Here is a 19,303-nt window from a genome sequence, read left to right on the forward strand (position 1 = left end):
TTTTGGCTGTGGACTTTAAAAGATAATTTGTTCTATTCTGAGATTGGTGGGCATGTTAGTCTGCAAGGGCTGGTTGGTCCGAAGAGCTTGTTTCAGTGCTTTTCTACTCTCTGGCTCCAGAGATGAACTATTTGTTTTAGTTCACACAACGATGTTGTAAATGTCAATGAACCTGGCAGGAAGGCGATCACCATCTCAACTTGGCAAACAAATGAAACAAATTGCATGACTAGTAATGTCAGATCTTGATAGGACCTTCAAAGGAACAAGATTCCACATTCACAGTTCAAACCATAGCCTGGTGTGTGGTCATGACTTGGGCAGGTGTTTCCAAATCATTTTGAGTAACAGTTGTGACTTTAAACGTGATGCTTTCAAACTGTGATGAGTAGAATGTGTTCATGAAGATTCTCTTGTAAAAGCATATTCACTTCTAACATGCAGCCACCTGCTCTGAGGTCAAGTATTTTGGATCAGTGTCACACTGACCATAGGAGCTAGAGTGATGTGAGTTTCCAGGAAGTATGCTGCTATTTAAAGAACATCTACATCTCCGTCTCAAAGAAGAAACCAAGATCTTAAAATAGAAAGCAATTATCCATGCATGATTCCAAAGTGCACCTTGGTGGGGATAAAAAACCGTGAAAGAGGGTTGGGAATATGTTTAATGGAACATTTCAGATTGATAGATTTTAAGGAAGTATCAAGTAACGTGTCATGAATGTAGTTAAATCAAATTAAAATTCAGAGCAGAGCAGAGTCTATTTGACTTGTTCCTGTTATTTTGAACATTCACGTTTAAAGTAGAAGCAACTTCCTTACAGTATATGGGGAAACAGATGTCACAATACTAATTTGTGCAAGATTAACTTCGAGATTGTATACGAGTTAAGAAGGATGTTTATTTCGTTTACCATGAGCAGAGATTGAGAACTCGTGCAAAATCTAAAATTCCTGGGTGAGATTCTCTGTAGACTTAACAGTGCACTCACTCTGCATGTAGACCAATTTGCAGGTGGTTCTGGAGTTAAATAAACAAGCTTAGACATTTAAAAAAAAATATGCTGTCAGAATAGTAAAAATATGCCAGAGTCGTAAAAAAGTAGAATATTAAAATTCTCAATAGGAGAGGTCAACAGACAGAATTTACAGACGGCTTTATTTTTAGTTCAGCAAAATTACTTGGTGCAGCTGAAATGGTAAGGCTTTTGTTTGTGGAACAAAACTACAATGACTGTTTAAGATTACCAGGTAGTATCAATTTCGGCAAAGACCTTTGCACTCATGTTTGAGATATGTCAGACAGGCAGCTGAAATATGAGGTTCAACACCAGGGTGTACTTGGTGCAGTGTAGCCAAGGCTGTTTGTAATTTGAATGATCTTATTGGTTTCGTTGGGCCAACTGGATGAGTATGAAGGGTGAGAGCCAATGGTTATCTGGAAAAAGGAGTGCAGGTCTACCAGATTTTCTGGCACCCTTTGTTCCACGGCATTGCCTTCATCTGTTTTGCCAGACCAACAGAGGTCATGTAATAATAATACAACAATGCAGCTCTGACCCACTAATTATACCCCTTCCATGTCTCTAAAGCACCATGGACTGTTAGAAACTTAAACAAATAAAAAAATAAATATTAAATGTCAATGCATTTTACAGCAAAACTTTTATTTCTTGCCTGGGCGCCAGTTAATGAGTTGTCCTGGGACGTCAAGGGTTGGATTGGTGGCCTCCTATTGGGCTGAGGCACTGCTTTCCAGGCCAACCTCTGCATACCTGGGATTTGTTGAATCTGCCGAAAATGTGGTAGGGTGGTGTGACCGCTGCCTCCGTCCGAGAGGAGTTCAAAGGTGGGGGGCACCTAGGCCACCGGGGGCTGAGATACGGACCTTGGAAGTCAGTTTTGCGAGCCGATCCACCAGCTCCGCGCAAACCTGTAGTTCCAGAGCCCTGGCCATGGGACAAATGTGACCCATCGATTGGCTGTGGAAGACCCAATGAGGTAGAGATCGACCACCTCACCCAGCCTAGGCGCCATATTTTCCAGGGGAGGTTCGAGCGAGCTTTCGTGATTTTGTCTGGATTAAACGAGGTGCTGGGACCACTAGTTGTCAGAAAATCTGTGATGGACATGTATTAATAAAATTGGATAGTTGCTTCAGTTGGGGAGAAAAAGTCAGTGGCAGTTGGGGTGCCTGCTATCAGGAATGACTGAAAATTAGGGACTGCGTCTTTCAAATTTAATACTGATTTTAATTATAACATTTTATTTACAACCATTGCTCTGAATTTTGGGTTAATCTTGGTGTAATAGGATACCAGTCAAATTGTAGAAAACCCTTTTACTTTGGCTCCCACAACATTTTTATTTTGTATCCATTTGAAGACATTGTTCCTTCAGTTCCTGACAATGCAGATGTTGAAAATGGTGAGGGCTCTAAACAAATTTTGGTAGCTTAATTTGTGACCATTTTATTGCAGAGCTAAAGTATTCACAGTCAAGATTTGTTCCTGATTACACTGTATCATAATTTGTGTTTTAAGACAATTAATGCAATTTTTTTTTAATTTCCTTTGACCTTCTGCCTCTGGCATTGCCTTTCTCAGGTCAACATTGTCTCTTTTTTTTTAACCAGGGTTTTGTAATCCGGAATTATGTCCAACAACGGAGAGTTGGAAGACAAACCACCTGCACCTCCAGTACGTGTGAGCAGCACCAGCTTCTGCATGAGCAATAAGGACACTCTGTTGACCAACCATAATGCTAAACCACTACCATCTGTGCCTGAAGAGAAACAGAAGCGGACAAAGCTGAAGTCAATCTTCTCAAATACCGGAGAGAAAGGTAGAGTGAGGTGCCAAAACATGACAATGGAACATGCTGAGACTGGGGTGAGAATGGTATGGAGGACATGGTGTGACTTCTGTGTCCCATGTGGAGATGTGCCAATAAAATATTGGACATTTGGCGATTGGATGTGAATTGGAGCAAAAGCCAAAGTGATGGAGGGACTCTGTGGGTCAGGAAGCATCTGTGGAGAGAATTGATGGATGATTTTTCTGATCGAGACCTTTCTTACTGATGGGTCCTGATCTAAAATGTCGTCTGTTCACAGATGTGAAGTATACAAGGGGCAAAAGGTTTAGGAATTGGATGGAAGTACATTAAATGGTAAAAGTTTTCATATGTAGCAAGTATGTTGAGAAAAACTAGTGTCATCTGTAATGCATTGTTTCTGGTGGCTTTTGGGTTTAGTGCTAGTAGTGTTTACTGTTTACTGCTTATGCATGGTATGGCAGCTGCACCATGGCAGACAGGGAGAGGCTTCAGAGGGTAACCAGGACAGCGCAGAGGATCATTGGTTGCCCTCTCCCCTCCCTGATGGACATCTACACCTCCCGCTGCCTTAGCAGGGCAAAGAAGATCACCAAAGACAGCTCCCATCCTGCGTTTGGACTGTTCGACCTGCTGCCCTCTGGAAGGCGCTATAGGTGCATCAAATCCAGGACAAACAGACTCAGGAATAGCTGCTTCCCGAGAATTATATCTACCATAAATTCAAATCCACACATGCACTGACTACACCGCCCAACACGGACTTCTATCTGTATATATGTATATATGTATGTAGCGCCGTAGAATTTGTGCACCTATTCCCCCCCCCCCATCTCCCTTCTGTTTTGTTTTTCTGTTTCTTGTTTTTTGTGTAAAATTGTATGTATGCACTGAGTACGAGCAGCTTTCAGTTTCACTGTACATGTATAGTGACAATAAATGGCATATCTATATCTATCTATGTGTATCACAGTGGCAGTAGTAAGTGTTTTAACTGTACAACACAGTTCTGTATTAAAACACTTTGGTTTTTAATGTGCTTGTGATTAGCTTATTTTCCCAGTGTTAAACAGAAGCTGACATCAGTTAACATTTCTGAAGACATTTGGGCAAAGTTTAGAATTGCACCTCCCAGTTCTGTCTGGCCAAAGTCTGCAGTATTGGCTTGTTTCATGAAGTAGCAAAGGAATCTACCGAATTATGCACTAGGCAGTCATTGGGTTTAAAGTCAATCATTTTGTCAAGGTCTATCATGTCAGTGTTCAAATGTTTGGTCAACTGGTCAAATGTTCAATATTCCAATTTTTATTTCCTTGTGTTAGGCTTGCTTGAAGGGAGTGGATGAGGTGGGAAGAACTTGTACTTTCAATAGCAACTTCTACCCTGCTAGATCAATATCACAACCGCGATACCTATTGTACTGTCTGGAGCAGTCTGGGTAACCTCCCTGTGATTGATGCATGACCGCCTTTAGCTAGGGCGGAGAAATTGTCCACTTTGTTATCAAAATAATTTATTTTTAAACACTATCCTTTGATTGTGATTGTGTTCCTCTTGCTTTAATAGTTACTCTACAATTGCATTGTTTTTACAGGGAATAAGAAGAGAGAAAAAGAACGGCCAGAAATATCTCCTCCGTCAGACTTTGAACATACAATCCATGTTGGGTTTGATGCAGTGACGGGCGAGTTCACAGTGAGTACATAATGAGATGTGCAATGAATTATGCCTTTGTGATCATTCTGACTTAATGGTTGGCTGCTTTGGAATTGGCCCTATTCCAATGAATTTGCTGGCAGTCACTACCTATTGCGTCAAACCATCTGAAGGACATGCATGTTACCTTGGAAGGTTTGCACTACCAATCACCGAGTGCTTTTCTCCTACTTGAAGGCTCATTGCGCAAATTCCCACATTGCCAAGGCAGTTTTTTTTCTGATTGTCAGAAGATATTGAGTTAGATTTAGCTCTTAGGGATAAAGGAATCAGGGATATGGGGCAAAAGCAGGATGTTTAAGAACATCTGCTGAATAGATGTTTAGATGTTTAAGAAAGAACTGGAGATGCTGGAAAAATCGAAAGTAGACAAAAATGCTGGAGAAACTCAGCGGGTGAGGCAGCATCTATGGAGCGAAGGAATAGGTGACATTTCGGGTCGAGACCCTTCTTCAGACTGATATGGGAGTGAGGGGGCAGGAAGAAGAAAGGAAGAGGCGGAGGCAATAGGCTGTGGGAGAGCTGGGAAGGAGGGAGAGAGCAAGGACAAGTCAATGTTCATACCGCTGGGGTGTAAACTACCCAAGCAAAATATGAGGTGCTGCTCCTCCAATTTGCGGTAGGACTCACTCTGGCCATGCAGGAGGCTCAGGACAGAAAGGACGGATTCGGAATGGGAGGGGGGGTTGAAGTGTTGAGCTACCGGGAGATCAGGTTGATTAATGCAAACTGAGAGCAAGTGTTGGGCGAAACAATCACCAAGCCTGCGCTTGGTCTCACCAATGTGAAGCAGTTGACAACCTAGAACAGGAGATGCAATAGATGATGTTTGAGGAGGTGCAGGTGAACCTCTGCTTCACCTGTAAAGACTGCTTGGGTCCTTGGATGATGTCGAGGGGGGAGGTAAAGCGACAAGTGTGGCATTTCCTGCGGTTGCAAGGGAAAGTACCAAGGGAAGGGGTGGTTTGGGTGGGAAGGGATGAATTGACCGGGGAGTTACGGAGGGAGTGGTCTCTGCGGAAAGCCGAAAGGGGATGAGATGGGAAGATGTGGCCAGTGGTGGGATCCCATTGGAGGTGGCAAAAATGTCGGAGGATTATCTGTTGTATGTGACGGCTGGTAGGTGGAAGGTGAGGGCAATGGGGACTCTGTCCTTGTTACGAGTGGGGGGGATGGGGAGTGAAAGCGGAGCTACGGGATATAAAGGAGACTGTGGTGAGAGCCTCATCTATCGTCGATAAGGGGAACCCCCATTTTCTAAAGAATGAGGACATCTCTGATGCCCTGGTTTGGAAAACTCCTTTTGTTCAAATAAAACATAATATCAAGTTTTCTAATTATTTTTACTCTACTGGTTTGCCCATCAATGAGAATGATTCTGATATTTTGTTGTCCACATTTGACCCACAGAGTATAACTAGTTTTTAGTCAAGATTCCCACTCTTGCTATCTCTATTCTGCTTTGTTCATGCATTAAGTTGAGGTCAGGTGCCTTGGGGATGGGTGAAATGTTGGCCTGTTATTCTGATAGTATTCATATGCCATCTGAAATGTTCTATTGTCAGTAGCTCAGAACCCAGCTGAATGTTGGCCATAATAAATGCATAGTCAGGGTGAGGAGAATTAAATACATAATTAGTAGCCCCAACACACACTGGGCAATTAAACCCTCTTGAACATTAGCCGACTTCAGGTGGGTTGAGCTGTGGAACACATACATTGATTATATGAATCCTAGTGCCTGTGATTCCGAATCTGAAGTCGTGGTGTTTTGCAGGGAATGCCAGAGCAATGGGCTCGGCTATTACAGACATCCAATATCACCAAACTGGAACAGAAGAAAAATCCTCAGGCTGTGCTTGATGTGCTCAAATTCTACGATTCTAAAACTACAGTGAAACAGAAGTATCTGAGTTTCTCAGGTAAGGCCATGAAGTGGCGTATTGAAATAGTGGGCGAGTAGAAGAAACGTTTCTGAACGGTTCTCCAACAATGCTCGAAACTAATAGTTGTGGACCAATGCAAATCCTTGGTTTAAACTCTATCTCATTTTATTTAGACCAGCAAGATGGATTTCCTGCTGGCACACCAAAAGTGAGTATCCTGTATCTTCTTCCATTGTGCCTCAGCTTTGATTAGTCCAGTATTTGAGGGATAATTGAACTGAAAAAGTCGCTCTTTTGTTTTGTCTGTTTTGTAAAAATTGATTGCAAGAGGTTTCTATTGATCAGATGGGGGAAAACATCACCATATTTAGAATGTAAATAGGAAACTGAGTGGTTATATTCAAAGAACAAATTGTATGGTTGAATGACATGGGATGAAAACATTTCAGACATGGAAACCAGAGAAAGACTTTGGTGTATGCAGACCATGGTTATGAAGGAGAAGAGAACGATGCAGTTTGTGCATAAGTGTTCTAAAACGCAATCCTCTCTCTTCAGCGCAGTTCAAAAGGCACAGAACCTTCAAACGTACCGACTGTTCCAGAGGAGGATGATGATGATGAGGCCCTGCCTCCGGCCATTGCACCGCGGCCAGATTGCACCAAATCTGTGAGTATTCCCAAACCTGCACAGCACAATGCCCAAGCTCAAGAGGAGCTTGTTATCCTTGAACTAGATAGAGTTCCTTGTTCAAACTGTCGGAACTAGTTTTCGCTCTTTTCATGTGTTCCTTTGTGATTAATTCCTTCATATGTATCATGCCTACAAGCCACTTCAAAAACGTATTCCTTCATGGGTCAAGCTTTATCTCTGTGTATTTGTGTTCTGTCTCTGATATATCGAATCTACTGCCTCTTGTGCTCCAAAGCAGTTTTTATCCTTCAAATGATCCTAATTCATCACGTGTACCGTAATCATTTATCTGCATTGAACATTTTCAATGAAGCTAATTTCTTTATTGAATATATACCAAGAGCCCATTTTGGTTAACAAGGACCCTTCTCACTTTTAATGATTTTTGGTGTTATCAGCATATGGATAAAACTCCCAATATCACAGAAGCAAAATATGAGTTACTGAAGTCATGAAATAAAAGAGAATGTTAGACGGACGCTGCTTGATCTGCTGAATCTATGAGGAAAGAAAATGGGGGGGGGGGGGGGTTAGGACACAGGTCAGATTGGATTGGAGGATTCAAATAATGGATTACTGGAAACTTTGGGTCACATAAGGCCAAATGTATGTCTTTCACAAAGGGACAATGCAATCTGTATTTGGTTTCTCCACACTGAAGAAGACTTCGTTGTGATGAATGAATCTCAGGCAACCAAATGAAAGTAGAGCAAATTAAGTCCTCTAAATTGAATGGTGGTTGGGTCTTGGGCAGTGTGAAGGAAGATGTAAACGCTAATGCATCTTTTTCACAAACACTGCTTGTATATTGCGCATTTAGCTGCCCAAAGCACCAAACCCTGTCCCTGTTTAAATCCAAATCTATCTACAAATATCACCTTTTTTCTTTGCACTGGTTGATTATCCTTTGTAGACTCTTAATAGATTTTTTATTTTTCATTTCAGTCTGCATGAACTCATTCTGAATGCTAAGTTTTTTTAAATTTTGTTTTGAGACTATAAAAATAACTTGTATGCTTGACAACTAGGTTTCTGAAATTAAAACTGGCTGATGACTTAGCACTGATCTTTCGAGGTATAAATAAAACAGTAGTGTTTCAGGGCTGCTTTCGTCGCCTACAAGCCAACGGTTCGCTGGCTTGTAGGCAACGCCGCCTTTCGGGTAGGTGGCATTTCGCCAGAGCGGCCATTCGGTGAGTTTGCTTTTAGACGACACAACCTTTCGGTTAGTTGGCTTTTAGACGTCCCACCCTTTCAGTTAGTTTGCATTTAGATGTCCCACCCTTTCGGTTAGTTGGCGTTTCGGCTTTGTTTCCATTCGGTTATTTGGCTTCCACTTCTTTGCTTTGGCTTCTCGTCCGTCGGCGCCAAGTCCGGGTACCGATTTTGAACACTTGCAGTTTACATTTATTTCACATGCCTTTTGGATGAGTTGGAGGCTGAAAACTATGGTTGAAGTTTGGTGATCATCTAGTGTGTGGTGTGAGTCTAAACATACTATGTTTAAACAAACAAAAATTGATTATTTTTCAGGTTTATACACGTTCGGTGATAGATCCAATCCCACCGACGACTGATGGTGACGGTGTTTCAAAGGGATCAGACAAAACGAAAAAGAAAACGAAGATGACTGATGATGAAATAATGGAAAAATTGAGTAAGTGTTTAATCTTTATCGGAGATCGATCCTCTGGAGTAATCACATGCTCTAATCTCAGAATGTTAGGCGTATAAAGCAAGATATTTGGATTTAATATGGTGGTGGAACTTGATGTGCTGGTGTGTCAGAGCTTCACCTAATGCAGTTGTGAAGTTTATGTGCAGAGTTGTAATGTATTAGCTGTTGGGCATGTAAAGCATTAATGGTTGAATAAACAGCCAGTAACTGCACCGGCGTCAAAGTGAGTTGGACATTGATTTAGGGGACTACCTACTCTAACTGGGGGATGCAGTCTTGAAATGCTTCACAGGAGTCACAGAAACCATCAAACCCCTGGAATTTCAAACATAAACAAAAGCCCCAATGAATGGTCTGTGCACCATTTGAATGCCTTGTCACTTTTAATAAGTTATTTTACCATCATTGGTTCTTCTTTGTACAGGAAGTATTGTGAGTGTTGGAGATCCAAAGAAGAAATATACCAGATTTGAAAAGATTGGACAGGGGTGAGTGCTGCTACTTGTTTCTCTCTGAATATTGCAACGTTGGATGTATTGGGTTGTCTGATAGAATCCCACTGAGCGCTTTAGGTTAGATACATAGAAATTAGGTGCAGGAGTAGGCCATTCGGCCCTTCGAGCCTGCACCGCCATTCAATATGATCATGGCTGATCATCCAACTCAGTATCCCGTACCTGCCTTCTCTCCATACCCCCTGATCCCCTTAGCCACAAGGGCCACATCTAACTCCTTCTTAAATATAGCCAATGAACTGGCCTCAACTACCCTCTGTGGCAGAGAGTTCCAGAGATTCACCACTCTCTGTGTGAAAAAAGTTCTTCTCATCTCGGTTTTAAAGGATTTTCCCTTTATCCTTAAGCTGTGACCCCTTGTCCTGGACTTCCCTAACATCGGGAACAATCTTCCTGCATCTAGCCTGTCCAACCCCTTAAGAATTTTGTAAGTTTCTATAAGATCCCCTCTCAATCTTCTAAATTCTAGAGAATATAAACCAAGTCTATCCAGTCTTTCTTCATAAGACAGTCCTGACATCCCAGGAATCAGTCTGGTGAACCGTCTCTGCACTCCCTCTATGGCAATAATGTCCTTCCTCAGATTTGGAGACCAAAACTGTACGCAATACTCCAGGTGTGGTCTCACCAAGACCCTGTACAACTGCAGTAGAACCTCTCTGCTCCTATACTCAAATCCTTTAGCAATGAAAGCTAACATACCATTCGCTTTCTTTACTGCCTGCTGCACCTGCATGCCTACCTTCAATGACTGGTGTACCATGACACCCAGGTCTCGCTGCATCTCCCCCTTTCCCAATCGGCCACCATTTAGATAATAGTCTGCTTTCCTGTTTTTGCCACCAAAATGGATAACCTCACATTTATCCACATTATACTGCATCTGCCAAACATTTGCCCACTCACCCAGCCTATCCAAGTCACCCTGCAGTCTCCTAGCATCCTCCTCACAGCTAACACTGCCCCCCAGCTTAGTGTCATCCGCAAACTTGGAGATATTGCCTTCAATTCCCTCATCCAGATCATTAATATATATTGTAAATAGCTGGGGTCCCAGTACTGAGCCTTGGGGTACCCCACTAGTCACTGCCTGCCATTGTGAAAAGGATCCGTTTACTCCTACTCTTTGCTTCCTGTTTGCCAGCCAGTTCTCTATCCACATCAATACTGAACCCCCAATGCCTTGTGCTTTAAGTTTGTATACTAATCTCTTATGTGGGACCTTGTCGAAAGCCTTCTGGAAGTCCAGATACACCACATCCACTGGTTCTCCCCTATCAACGCTACTAGTTACATCCTCGAAAAATTCTATAAGATTCGTCAGACATGATTTACCTTTCGTAAATCCATGCTGACTTTGTCCAATGATTTCACCACTTTCCAAATGTGCTGCTATCCCATCTTTAATAACTGACTCTAGCAGTTTCCCCACTACCGATGTTAGACTAACTGGTCTGTAATTCCCCATTTTCTCTCTCCCTCCCTTCTTAAAAAGTGGGGTTACGTTTGCTACCCGCCAATCTTCAGGAACTACTCCAGAATCTAAAGAGTTTTGAAAGATTATTACTAATGCATCCACTATTTCTGGAGCTACTTCTTTAAGTACTCTGGGATGCAGCCTATCTGGCCCTGGGGATTTATCGGCCTTTAATCCATTCAGTTTACCCAACACCACTTCCCGGCTAACCTGGATTTCACTCAATTCCTCCAACTCCTTTGACCCGCGGTCCCCTGCTATTTCCGGCAAATTATGTATGTCTTCCTTAGTGAAGACGGAACCAAAGTAGTTATTCAATTGGTCCGCCATATCCTTGTTCCCCATGATCAACTCACCTGTTTCTGACTGCAAGGGACCTACATTTGTTTTAACTAATCTCTTTCTTTTCACATATCTATAAAAACTTTTGCAGTCAGTTTTTATGTTCCCTGCCAGTTTTCTTTCATAATCTAGGTTGTCCTTAAAGGCCCATGATTATAGATGTCTCTCCATTTTAACACTGTCCTTCACATTGAAGAATTCAGATTGTACTTTCTATTGACTTGAGATTGCAATTCGTATCGTACATTTAGTCAAAAATGCGTATGATTTTGCTATTCTATCTTGTTTCTTTACAGCGCCTCTGGTACAGTATTCACAGCTATTGATGTGGCCACTGGACAGGAGGTACGTTACAGTTTAATTTGGAAACTAATCCTGAACGCAAAGCTAGAATTGGGGGCTGTACACTTCTGATCATCGAGATAGAGGGACACACTGAGCAGCAAGATGCACTAAACCCATTAGTTGTGAGCTTCAGGTGTTGCAGACATGTTTTGGATGCACAATATTTTGGAACTATTTATGGAAATAAGCTTTACTTGGATTGTATCCATGACAAATCTAAAGGGGGTACTTTTATATGTAGATATTACTACTTTATATGTAGATATGCTTACAGGTTTACAGCACAAATGAGTAAAATTGGGTGGTTAATGTTCAGTGGATGTTATGAATAATTCTACAAATGCAGAAGTTTTGCTTTCTGTTGAGTGACTGCATGATTTCACTGACAAAAGTATTCTTTGAATATTTACCATGAAGGTCTTAGAATGTTCTTGCCACCTTCAGCCAGCCAGGAAAGTCCACTTTACATGCTGGAGAAAGTTAGCCATGAGGATGAGGAAGTCTATTCATATTCTTTGAAAGTAATGCTTGGCTAGTGATGGTGTCTGCTTCTGCCTGTGTGGAGAGCATTTCTGTTTGTGATGTGGCTACACGGGATGGTGCTGGATTTAGACATGATACGTAACCACACCTGTCCTTTCCCAGGTGGCGATCAAACAGATCAACCTGCAGAAACAACCAAAGAAAGAGCTGATCATCAATGAGATCCTGGTGATGAAAGAATTGAAGAACAGCAATATTGTCAACTTCCTGGACAGGTAATGGAGAAGTAACTTTTTTTTTGTCATTCCTGGTCTGAATGACTTTGGTCTGAATCTACTTTGGGCTTCGCCCGCCATCATTACAGAGAAATGTTGTGAATATCCTTCAAAATCTTCCTCAACTAAAGTTGTTGCTTTTGAATGATATGTCTGTAATGTTTCCTTTATGGTTTACCATGGGAAAAGGTGTGTAACCTGTGCTGGAAATATAGTTGAGGAGCTTTACTGGACACTTGTGCTACAAACAAGCTTTGCTTTTTTGTCCTAGCTACCTGGTGGGAGACGAGTTGTGTGTTGTGATGGAATATCTGGCCGGAGGTTCATTGACTGATGTTGTTACAGAAACCTGCATGGATGAGGCACAGATTGCTGCTGTGTGCAGGGAGGTATGTTTCTATTGGAAGTTGCCTTCCAATTGTTCAGTAGCTTTCTTGTGCTAATAAATAAACATACTTTAGAGATGCAGCACGGAAACAGGCCCCTCGTCCCACCCGGTCCACACCGACCAGCGATCCTCGCACATTAACACTATCCTGCACCCACTAAGGACAATTTTTATATTTACTAAGCCAATTAACCTACAAACCTGTCATTCTTTGTAATGTGGGGGCAGATCTTGGAGAAAACCCACGCAGGTCACGGGAAGAACGTACAAACTCCGTACAGACACCACCCGTAATCATTATCGAACCCAGTATCCGGCGCTGCATTTGCTGTAAGGCAGCAACTCTACCGCTGCACCACCGCGACAGCACCGTGTTTAGTTTAGGAAACGGGCCCTTTCGGCCCACCGGGTCTGCACCAACCAGCGATCCCTACATATTAACACTATCCTTTACCCACTAGGGACAATGTTTTACATTAGATTTTACCTAGTCAGTTAACCTACATACCTGTACATCTTTGGAGTGTGGGAGGAAACCGAAGATCTTGGAGAGAACCCATGCAGGTCACAGGGAGAACGAACAAACTCTGTTCAGACAGCTCCCGTGGTCTGGATCGAACCCGGGTCTCCAGCACTGCATTCGCAGTAAGGCATCAACTCTACTGCTGCGCCACCGTGGCCGCCACTGTGGGAATACTATTCATAGCTACAAGATTATTTAAATCTGAGGTGTATATGAATTCTCAACCCTGGAACAATGTAGACCCTGGGTTATTGCAGGTGTTTAAAGAGGAGATTGGGAAACCTAACACAAAGGTGTTAAGTCCTGGAGCTGATCAGCCATGATCATATTGATTGGTGTGGGGTGGGGGGGGCTCTTGCTCCAGTTGCTATCTTGTGCAATTCTTCACAATTCCACAGCTCCACCGTTGGCGCTCAAGTGCTTTGTGTGGGATTCAGCCACTCCTTGATTCCTTGCTGCAAACAACATGTTGAATCAACTGCCAATTCCTAGTATGCTCTTTGTGATTTCTGACTTTGTGCATTTGTATTTCTTTTAATACACAATTGACGATTGTCAAAGTGTATGGACTTTACTCTGTAAAAGGATGGTGTAAATTGTGTCAGACACCATCTTGCATTTAGCTGATCCATCCATATCTAGAGGCTGTAAAAACTTTATGACATACACTCAAATCATTTTTGAAAAAATGAGCTTTGATTTTCTCTACTTGTGGCACCTTGCAATCATATAGTACTTGCAAAAAGAACTGTAGATTTAAGGAGAAAGAACAAAGGTGGCTTTTAAAGGTGAAAGCAGCACAGAAACTGGCCTCCAGCTATCTGCATCTATCGTTCATTAACAGCATGCCTGCACTAATCCCATTGGCCAACACCTTGTTCGAAGCCTTCTCTGGCTTTGCGATTCAAATGTTCATTGATTTACAAGTAAAAATGTTGTGGGAGTACTGAGCAATATAATCCAGATTATAATTGCACTTTGGGTGGAAAAAATTCTCCCTCAACCACTTTTAAACATCTTACCCTAAACTTATGCCCTTTAATATTTTTCACGTCTGCTATGGTTAAAGGTTTCTTTCTATTTACCCTGTCTCTGCCTCTCAGAATTTTGTGCACCTAACTCCAGTCCCTCATCAGCTGTCTTCATGCCAAAGAAAATAGTGCCGCCTATCCAGTCTCTCCTTGTAACTGAAGCACTCTAATGAAAGAATAAATATGCACATCAGAATATATCATCCACAATTTCTGTTTTCTGAGATTTCTTGCATGATAACTTCTGAATATGAAGCATTTCCCCATCTTGCTTTTTCTCTGGACAGTGCCTACAAGCATTAGAGTTCCTTCATGCGAACCAGGTCATCCATCGAGACATCAAGAGTGATAACGTACTGCTGGGAATGGATGGATCTGTGAAACTCAGTAAGTAACAGTTGCAGATGCTGGAAATCTGAAATATAGACTGAAAGTACTAAAACATTCAGTAGGTCAGGAGGCATCTGTGGAAAGAGATACAGAATTAATGTTTCGGGTTGAAATCCCCATAAAAATCTTAATTTGCAGTTTGTTTGTTTTTTTAACTTTCTTTTGAGATTCTCACTTTGTTCCTCTGGTATTGAAGTTTGTTGACCAAGGAAAGGTTGATGCTAAAAATGGTGGAGATCGAGACTCCGCAAAATAGCAAAGACCCCGCTGCTCATCATTCCACCAATGGGCGATATTGAGAGAAAATGCATCCACATGTTACAAAGGATTGTCTTTCCACTTTCCACATATCCTATTAGTAATCTACTCTAAGAAACTTGTAACCCAATCAAGTAACAATGTTCTGAAATCTGCCAACTACTTTGTTTAAACTGAAGCCTCTTTTTAATTTAAGCACACAATGAGGATGACTTGTAACCATAATAGATACTTCAACGTTAATGGTGTTGTTTTCTTTGTGTCTGTAAAGCCGACTTTGGCTTCTGTGCCCAGATTACACCAGAGCAGAGCAAGCGCAGCACCATGGTAGGGACACCTTACTGGATGGCACCGGAGGTGGTGACAAGAAAAGCTTATGGCCCCAAAGTTGACATCTGGTCGCTGGGGATCATGGCCATTGAAATGGTGGAAGGAGAACCCCCGTATCTAAATGAGAATCCGCTGAGGGTGAGTCTACTACTGCTTCTCTGAAAAGTGAAGAGATGAAGCGTATTGTCATTTTAAGTTGCCTTAATTGTCTGATAACAGCAGGAAATAAGATGTTAGTGAATCAGGTGGTTTGTGCTTTCAAGCATTTGTATCGTCTGCCCATTAGGAAAGGGGTGAAGAGAGAATGATTGGGGTCCAAGTACTCCTTGATTATGTTAATTATTCTGAAGGCAACGTGAGGTATAGATGGAGGGGAAGCTGGTTTGTGTGATGGTCTGGGCCGAATCTACAACTCTGCAATTTCTTGCTGTCTTGGACAGAGCTGTGGCCATGCCAAGCTGAGATGCATTCTGATAGGGTGCTTTCTATAATGAACTGTAGAAACTGAAGAACCAGCATGCCTGTTAGTTCAAATAGGTATAGGCAATAAATACAGGCTTGGACAACCAAGTCCACATCCAGTGTAGGAAAATTAAAATCATTGAAATGAATGGGCAAATGTTATACCCATGATCCTTGCCTCTCCAGCTTCTGTTCTCATCACTGGAGCTGGTTAATGTCACGTTCAATAAAACAATTATGGAGCATTGCTATCTCATGCCATTGATAGATTCAACATCATTTGGAGGATATTGATTAATTGAATCTTTGTTCTCTTCCTCTGAATTAAGTGGACTCAGTGAAGAGTCAGCACGGACTTCGCTGAGCCGCAAGCCTGCACGTATTTTTATTATAGTCACATTTAGAGACACTTCTTCATTTATCCATGTACGTTGCAGGCCTTGTACCTCATTGCCACTAATGGGACTCCGGAGCTTCAGAATCCAGAGAAACTCTCTGGAATATTTCGGGATTTTCTGAACCGCTGTCTGGAGATGGATGTGGAGAAACGGGGTTCTGGAAAGGAACTATTGCAGGTACTGATCATGCCTTAATCTGAAACTTCAGGCCAGTATCAATCTATTTAAATTTGCATTAAAATTCTCATTGGTACACACCCAGACACCAACCGATGTTCTTTCTTTATTTGTGTCTGTGTAAATGCTGTTTTTGCCTGCTATTATTCAAGATGACCAGTATATGTGAATAATAATAATAATAATAATTTTATTTATAGAGCACTTTAAAAACAAACATAGCTGCAACAAAGTGCTGTACATCACTAATCATTGACAAAAAAGTTAACACACACCAAAAATAACAATCAAAAGAAATAGTAGGAAAAGACATGTAAAATAAAGAAACATCAAAAACACCACAAACAGAAGCAAAGCCTCAGGCATGGTCAAAAGCCAGGGAGTACAAATGCGTTTTAACACTGGATTTGAAGATGGACAGTGAGGGGGCCTGTCTGATGTGCAACGGCAGGGTGTTCCAGAGTGCCGGAGCAGCAACAGAGAAGGCTCTATCCCCTCTGAGCCTCCGACTAGACCTTGGTACCTCCAGGAGCAGCTGACCAGCTGACCTGAGGGACCGGGCAGGAGCGTATGGGTGGAGCAGCTCAGAGAGGTAAGGCGGGGCGAGCCCATTCAGAGATTTAAAAACAAATAACAGTATCTTAAAATGAACCCGAAAGTGCACCGGGAGCCAGTGTAGGGAGGCCAGAATTGGCGATATGTGCTCCCTCTTTCGAGTCCCTGTTAAAAGGCGAGCAGCAGCATTCTGAACCAACTGGAGACGAGCCAGTGAAGAACGAGCAACACCAAAATAGAGCATTGAAGCATCTCTCTGACTCCTACTTATTTATTTACCATGTTTTCCTGTTTTCCTCAAAATTGGGAAACTAATTCAGGAAAGATGGGGCAAGTGTATGTAGCCTGAAGAATTTTCCCCTCAAGCTTAACGTGCATCCTTGTCAACATGGAAACCAATCACTATATTTAGCAAGTAACATGCTAACTACCATCTTCTGTCGGCATTTGTCAATGGTGTTAAAGGTTAATGTTGTTTCCATTTGCTAACCACCGCCATTGTTCTCACTTTGTCCTGCAGCATCCATTCCTGAAGCTGGCTAAGCCCATGTCCAGTTTGACGCCGCTGATTTTGGCAGCCAAGGATGCAATGAAAAACAATCGCTAGCTCTTCTCCTACGACTCCCCTCGGTCCCCCAAAGATTGGAATCAAATATTACATTCTGCATTGAAATGCCGGAGCAACTGCAAGGTCCCACTCGGGCCCTACACGTGCCGTTCACCAGACAACCCACACAGCAAGGTTGATGCTGCTTTTCTCTTTTCAAAGCAAAAAGTCCCTTTTCCTTCCCTCTACATTTCAATACTTGAATTTCTGATTGAAAGACAGATTAGCTGCCTCCCCTGTGGAATCTGGATTTTTCCCAGCATGCAGTTTGCTCTGCCAGTTGCTGTCTCCTCTGGACATTATGTACTGTTTCGGGTGAGTGGGGCTTCGGGATATTCTGCTTAATGCCTTTTTTTTGTATATTATGTATCTCAATGGCGATTTGCGTTAGAATTCGGGAGAGTTGTGTAGCTGTCTTTTGTTTTAAGTTTTCATTGTTTGTACTAACATTATGGAGTTCTGTCTAGTCACTAGCGCTGGCTGGCGGGGCTAGGATACCAGCTTCCTCCATGCTAGTGATTATATTTCTTTGTTAATCACAAAATGCCTTGATGATTAGTGTGCACACTTGAAGGAGAGCTGCAGAAGTTAATTTTTTCTGTGGCCGTAATTAGGTAAATGTTAGTGAATTCAGACTTGTAATAAGACCCTTGGTCCAAGTTATCTAACGGTCATTTATTTTTGCAGTGGGACTTATTCTTATGTGCATTGATCCAAATTCTCCACATATTTATATTACAGCCACAACAATGCATTGAATCGTCTTAATGTTGGGTGCCTTCATTGATGCCACACTGATTCCTATAAGGTTTCTGCTGACAAAAGGAGCTGAATGTTTAATATTAGAATCAGTTGAGCAGTCTTCAGACAGTACAGTAGAGAAGCAATGCTGCATCATGATTGTAGCATCCCAGTCTTGCAGATTCCCATAGTTTTATTTATTTTCATTAAAAAAACACATTATTTTGATTTGTTTTCACTGATATTTAAAAACTGCAATGTGTTTACAAAAAGTGGTTGATGCTTCAGGTTTCTGTAGAATGCAATCTCTGCACGTTTGATGGTAGATCACAGCATGTACCACGTGCATCCCCAGACAGTCATGACTGCAGAAACTGTACCTGGAGAACACCTGACGTGCGTATACTTCTCATCATGGTTCAATGAATCCCATTCGGGTATCTGACCCCCAACCCCCAGCTCATCATACACCTATGCTGCTGCACTGCACCCAGCCTCCACAGATACACTGAAAAAGTGCCTCATTGCAATGCAAACTTACCACTGTGCATCACTGCACAACAAAATGGTGTATCAAGTCACACTCCCTGCAGCGCACTGCACATTCCATACAGTCCCAAATCATGTACAACATCTTGTAATGACTGTTGGTAAAATGATCAGCGGGTATCTCTTTTGGGGCATATGGATAGAAGGTAGTGGGGAGCAGATTTATTGTGTCCATGCAATATATTGTGAGACTTCTAAAAATAGTTGCAATAAGATGCAGTCTCCAAGGAAGGAATGGATGACCAGATAACTGAGGTCACCCTTCTGCCTTGACCTGCCTTTCCGAGCTCTGCACAGTAATAAATGATTCAAAAGCTACAACCACTCAACACATGACGGTGGTAAACTGTTAGATGGAAAATATTTTGTGCACCTTTCTCATGTTTCCTGATAAGAGTGTTGATAAATTCTGTGGCTTATTACTGCAGTATTAACTGGTGAAAATATAACAAAGGTGAATGCATCTGTTAAAGTGCCTAACTGTTGAGTCTGATATTTCTGGGAATTAGGGGTTTTGGACTCTTTTCTAATTAATACGAAAAAAAATAAAAAATTTTAGATAAAATGTGTGTAACTTTCTGTTCATTGTATTTAATTTTGAATGAGAATGTGGATTACCGAAGGAAAATCTCATTCAGCAGGTCCAACA

The 19,303-nt window shown here is 42.0% G+C and overlaps 1 protein-coding gene across 6 annotated transcripts in view; it reads left to right on the forward strand.

Annotated features, from left to right (window-relative positions):
• LOC129703482 (serine/threonine-protein kinase PAK 2-like) overlaps positions 1-19,219 on the forward strand; it is a 56,313-nt gene extending 37,094 nt beyond the window's left edge. For all 6 annotated transcript variants that reach the window (XM_055645995.1, XM_055645996.1, XM_055645993.1 and 3 more), the window contains 14 exons: positions 2,636-2,844; positions 4,430-4,530; positions 6,329-6,473; positions 6,611-6,645; positions 6,996-7,106; positions 8,664-8,787; positions 9,233-9,296; positions 11,439-11,487; positions 12,133-12,245; positions 12,517-12,634; positions 14,475-14,574; positions 15,107-15,303; positions 16,065-16,202; positions 17,278-19,219. In XM_055645995.1, the coding sequence (XP_055501970.1) occupies positions 2,655-2,844; positions 4,430-4,530; positions 6,329-6,473; positions 6,611-6,645; positions 6,996-7,106; positions 8,664-8,787; positions 9,233-9,296; positions 11,439-11,487; positions 12,133-12,245; positions 12,517-12,634; positions 14,475-14,574; positions 15,107-15,303; positions 16,065-16,202; positions 17,278-17,364 (1,572 nt within the window). In that variant the 5' untranslated portion in view covers positions 2,636-2,654 and the 3' untranslated portion in view covers positions 17,365-19,219. The remainder of the gene's footprint in view (positions 1-2,635; positions 2,845-4,429; positions 4,531-6,328; positions 6,474-6,610; positions 6,646-6,995; positions 7,107-8,663; positions 8,788-9,232; positions 9,297-11,438; positions 11,488-12,132; positions 12,246-12,516; positions 12,635-14,474; positions 14,575-15,106; positions 15,304-16,064; positions 16,203-17,277) is intronic.
• Positions 19,220-19,303: the final 84 nt, after the last annotated feature.

Source organism: Leucoraja erinacea, chromosome 14 (genome assembly GCF_028641065.1).
Source record: "Leucoraja erinacea ecotype New England chromosome 14, Leri_hhj_1, whole genome shotgun sequence".
NCBI classification, from domain to species: domain Eukaryota; kingdom Metazoa; phylum Chordata; class Chondrichthyes; order Rajiformes; family Rajidae; genus Leucoraja; species Leucoraja erinaceus.